The following is a 5,415-nucleotide window of genomic DNA, read 5'->3' on the forward strand; positions in this document are numbered from 1 at the left end:
TCCATCCATCCATCCATCCATCCATCCATCCATGCTTCTTTAAGGCTCCACTGGCCCCTCAAAGTGTGAATAATATTCGGTAAGGAGTGACGCCTAAGTGGGAAAGCTTTTAGCACATTATCCACTGCCAATTGCGCGGTAATCTCATTTGCCAGTGCAGGTCTCTTATTAAATATCTGCACCAGCAGATTTGCATTGAGGAGTCCCCTAATAGGTTTAGCTGCTTGGCCGCTCTTTGGCTCGCTGCTGGTGTGAGCCGCCGTTTCGCTGAGGGGAGTAAAGGTGACTTTGAGGACACACGCAGAAACAGGCAACACAGAGGTTACTGCTTTGGGAACAAGGTGCCAGGTGCTCCTGGAAATAATCTCGGCTTGCATTGGATCGACTGTTTCAAGACAAACATTTACATGTTTTTGCTTCCCAGAGGGGGAAAATCTTGTGTTGGGTTTGTTTTTTATTAGTGACTAAAGTGAGTGACGGTCAGATGTTAATGTTAGGGATTCTGCATATTTTCAATCTGATACTAAGTAAATACAGGACCCATATGGTTTTTCTTTAAATTGTTTTGTTCAAATCTAAGATAGAATTTGGATAAAGTCAATCAATATCTATAAAAATGCTTTAATAACATATTAACAAGATTTGAGTTCACCTTCCCAAAGTAATCAAGAAATATTATTTGAGAGCAAATTAAACAAAAAGTTTTTTTGAGTTAGAGTTGAGAAACTGCAATTCAAAAATAGTATCAAATTTCAAAACGGGAATCTGAAACTAAAGTATCAATCTTACCAGACTGACATTGATCTGATACTGATATCGTCTTGGTATCGATATTATAGATATTTTGGATTGATCCGATTTGTGGTGCTGTCTTTTTAAATTATGATTTTGCACTGAGATTTCTGTTTTACAGCCCTACTAAAAAGTGACACTTGATTAACTGATGACAAATCATTGATGATGTGACGTTTAACAGATTATAGACTTTTCAAAATAAATAAACTAATATGAGCGCAATCTGCTGGTGCCTGCCACACAATGGCAACTAATTCAAAGTAATTTTCCTCTCAAGTTTCCAAAAACCTGCCAACTGTGTGAAAAGCAGCCCAACTTTTTACAACCTGCCCAAAGCACACAGTGGCTTTCAGTCTCCCTCCAACCAGTCTATATGCACTCTCTGGAGGCGTGTGCGCAAAATCTGGCCACTTTTTTAAAAATATAGATTTATCTTTATTTATTAAAAGAGAGAGTTGTTTTGATAAAACAAAACAAAAATTACAACCCAGCAACAATACAACCAATTCAAAAAATGGACTCATATTAGCTTTTGTTAGCTTATATGAATCAAATGAACTAATAGCAAGAGCAAGTTTTATAATATCTGGAATGGGAATAAATCATGTTGTTTAGCAGTAGATCACACAAGGATTTTGTTTTCATCTGTGAGTGAAAGTCTCATAGACCATTGATTTCTCAAATGACCTGGATGGGAATCAATCAACACGGACACAACATAAAATGTTCCAATAATGATCTACAAGGAAATAAAAAATAAGATTAGATTTTTTTTTCTACATTTCATCAAAAATACCTAATTACTAGCAGAATTAAACTAAACTTTGCTCAAACTAGATTTCTCAGTTGTTATTTATTATAGTTTGGAGTGTGAGTGTGCTGTCTGTGTTTGTTTTTATCTTTACTTGAGTTGCAGATCGTCCACCTGTGGGGCGTGGTCTGGACAGGGGGCGTGGCCTGTGCAGCGTGTTGCCCGGACCACGCCCTGATGTCAGACCACGCCCCCTGTCCAGACCACGCCCTCTTTCCATTCTCCTAAACCACCACAAAGCAAAAGGGAGCTTGATGGTCAAGTAAGGATCCAAGAAAATATTTCTCAGATTTTTCAAAGCATCTGAGACCTCAGTGTCCTCCAAAGCTTCACTCCTGAGTCCTCTGCCTGCTGGTCTATTCAAAACTGTTTATCTTGTCCAGAGTGGTTTCCTGCATGTGGGTCAGAAAATTACCTCACACCATGACAACATCAGAGTTAATGGGGAACTTGCTGCGTTCACCGGAAAAGACCTGCAAAAACGATCCATGTTTGTTCAAAATCCAGAAACAGCTGACTTTCCTGAATCATTGCTGGAAGCTGGAAATACATTTTTGTCAGCTATTCTAACAGATCTATTTGATTAAAATGTGTATTTTAAATGTTCTAGGCATCACTTACACTTCTCGACTTTAAGATATATATTTTTTTTATTTTCTTGTGCATTAAAGATGTGACACAAACGTCAAATATTTTACACTTTTGCCTTTCGGAAACCAAACAGTAAACTGCTGCATGAAACTACAGCAGTACATAATTAATAAAATAAATATAAAAAAAATAATGAAAACAATATGCAGGTTAAATCATATTGTTCATATTTCTGCCAAAAAATATTTAAATTGTTTATTTTTATTTATGCTAAGTCTAAATTTTTGTGCAAAACATGCAAAAAACAATCTTGTTATGAAAAGTTTGATAAGAAATATTTTTTCTGAAACATTTACCTAAAATCATCAAACAAATCACAATATTTTCAAATAAATTTAAAATGTTGACAGTATAGTTGCACAAATGATCTTAAATGTACCCTTGAATTTTTTAAAGTTCACAAGAAATAATAACATAATTATTCAAATCATTTAACACATGAGTGAGATTTTTATTCTACAATTCAATTTCAGTTTCTTCTTTGGTAACTTTCACTCAACAGTCTGACTTGATATCTAAAAGAGAAAATAAAATCTAAGAAAAGGTTAATACAAACTTTCTTTTATTTTGCAAGACATCAGGATTTTTCCTGCATATATTAGTCATTTCAATCTGTCATCAGCCCCTGCAGTCATAAAATTCTCACATTATTACTTACAATCTCCCTCTCTTCTCTGTCTCTGCCTCCCTGTCTGTCTTTGGCTTGAAAAAAAAAAAAAAAAAAAAAAAAAAAACCGGGAAGAAGCAGGGGATTTAATTGGCTGCTCGCTTTCAGGGCCGCTGTGAGACAGTGAAAGCGTGACGTGGAGCCAGAGGCAGCGATTGGAGGGCAGACTGGAATAATAAGGGGAGGCTGGACCGGAGCAGACTGAAGCGTCCCAAAGAGCCGCCGGCCTCAGGTCTGACAACCCCCAGGAGTCAGCCGTGCGCTCTTCCTTCACCATGAATCCAGCACGACCCCCACATCGGCAGCAATAACACCTTTTTGCTGGCTTTTTGAGTGCTGATTGTTAACCTGTCTGCGCCTGTAAACTCTGAACGCAAGAAAGTCCTGAAATCTGGGAGAAACTGCGCGCGTAATTCCCTCAATCTTTACTTCCTTCTGCCGCTTGGAGCCGAAAGCGGCCGGTATTTCTGGAGGTTTTCTGCTTTTATTTTATCAGAGGAGAATATTTTTGCCTTTTGACACACCGACATGGAGTACACGTCATCCCCGAAGCCGCAGCTCTCATCCCGGGCCAATGCTTTCTCCATAGCCGCCCTGATGTCCAGCGGAAAGTCCAGCAAGGACAAGGAGGCGGAGGAGAACACCATCAAACCTCTGGGTGAGAGGGGAAGAAATCCAGCTTTACTGTTTGAACATTTGTTTCAGTTTGTTGAGGAAAATAATTACGGTTTAAGATTTTGTACAGTGAAGCTCCAAAATGTGAGAAAAGTTAGTGCTTTTATTGAATTTTCTTCTTTTGTGACGAAATCCTGTGATTACAATGAACTTCCTTTTAAGCACTCCTATTTATTCAAGACGCCAATATTTACTGATGGAAAGTATAAAATCATAATTTTATTTTCTGAAAATACAAGGGCCGTAAATACATTAATATATAATTTTGTGCGACAATGGAAGTCTTCGGAATTTTGCAGACGAAAATGTGTAAATAGGGATATTTTTTCCTAAAAGTGATGTGTAGTTTTCACAGAAATCCGGTTTTTGTTCATTTATTTATTTGTTGTTCTTAGTGGACTTACTTATTATAAATGATAATATAATATAATATAATATAATATAATATAATATAATATAATATAATATAATATAATATAATATAATGTAATATAATATAATATAATATAATATAATATAATATACATTTATATGATTGTTTTTCCGATTTCTGTTCGAACTGTGATATATTCTAAAATATAAAACGTAAATTACATGACGGATTTGTTTTTTTCTGTTTGTTTATTTGTTTTAATTCTGTAGATTGTGCACGGTTTTATTTTTGGAGTATATTTAAGTTTAGAAATTCGTATTATTGATGCTTTTATAATTTTAGAATGGTTTGTATCTCTTTTTCTTACTAAATAATTTTAAAATAACATCAGGACGATCCTCACGGTTACTCTCCATTTCTTTTTCATGTTTACGCATCCACGTTTCTGATAAAACCAGAGCAATTTGTGGAGAAATCCTCCTGCAACCAGCAGGCTCTGGCTGACCTGTCATCCCTGGACGGGCACGGGGACTTCAGCGGGAGCGCGCCCGCGGTGTGCACGGAGCCCCTCATCCCCACCAATCCCGGCATCCCCAGCGAAGAGATGGCCAAAATCTCGTGCAGCCTGGAGACCAAAGAGCTGTGGGACAAATTCCACGAGCTCGGCACTGAAATGATCATCACCAAGTCTGGAAGGTAAACTGGATGTGCTGCTCTGTAATCACTCCGATCATATCAGATATCACAGAATACAAAATAAAATGAGGAAAAGTAGAATAATGATATAAATGTTTGTTTTTTATATAAAGACGAAAATGCATGCGCAACTCTCAATTTTGTTTTCTGAGACTGCGGAGGAATAAAATGCACAACAATATCGTTTGCATGTTATCAGCATTTGCCAATTTGTTGGGTCACACACGACAGAGGTTTAGGTAACAAAATATTTAATTGACAGTGAAAGTGCTGTTAATTATGTTATATTTGGAGGAAAAACACCCTGAATTTTCTGCATAATTCATGATGCAACTGAAGGGATTTTTACTCTGCGCACATGCAACTTCCTTAAATGTGACATAATTCAAACAGCTGGGAAAATGTCACTAAATGGCTTTATTATATCGCAAATCCTCCACAGTTGGGAAGTCTCGCCTTACATGTGGATCTAACATAGTTCTCATAATGTGATCTTAACACAATATTAGGATGTAATTTTTTCAGTCGTTCAAAAATCAGATTTCAGTTCTCTTACTGCTGTTCGTCCATATTTTGTTTTACTTTAATTCTTACTTGTTGCGTACTGCCTTCTGTGTCGTGTTTTATGCGATTGCCTATTTTATTGTCTTTTCTGGTGTCAGTATGTTCAATTATTCTTTTTATTTTACACCCACCAACATTATATTGTTATTTGTGACTAAGTCAGAATTTTATATATATATATAT

General features: G+C 36.5%; 1 protein-coding gene across 2 annotated transcripts in view; it reads left to right on the forward strand.

The window, feature by feature from the left end:
• Positions 1–3,075: 3,075 nt before the first annotated feature.
• tbx20 (T-box transcription factor 20) overlaps positions 3,076–5,415 on the forward strand; it is a 14,984-nt gene continuing 12,644 nt past the window's right edge. Inside the window, exons 1-2 of one of the 2 annotated variants that reach the window (XM_015049869.1) lie at positions 3,076–3,582; positions 4,431–4,668. In XM_015049869.1, coding sequence (XP_014905355.1) covers positions 3,453–3,582; positions 4,431–4,668 — 368 coding nt within the window. In that variant the 5' untranslated portion in view covers positions 3,076–3,452. The remainder of the gene's footprint in view (positions 3,583–4,430; positions 4,669–5,415) is intronic. The other variant, XM_015049870.1, reaches the window with a different exon arrangement.

Source organism: Poecilia latipinna, unplaced genomic scaffold, assembly GCF_001443285.1.
Source record: "Poecilia latipinna isolate Pla-1442-1.1 unplaced genomic scaffold, P_latipinna-1.0 Scaffold962, whole genome shotgun sequence".
NCBI lineage: Eukaryota > Metazoa > Chordata > Actinopteri > Cyprinodontiformes > Poeciliidae > Poecilia > Poecilia latipinna.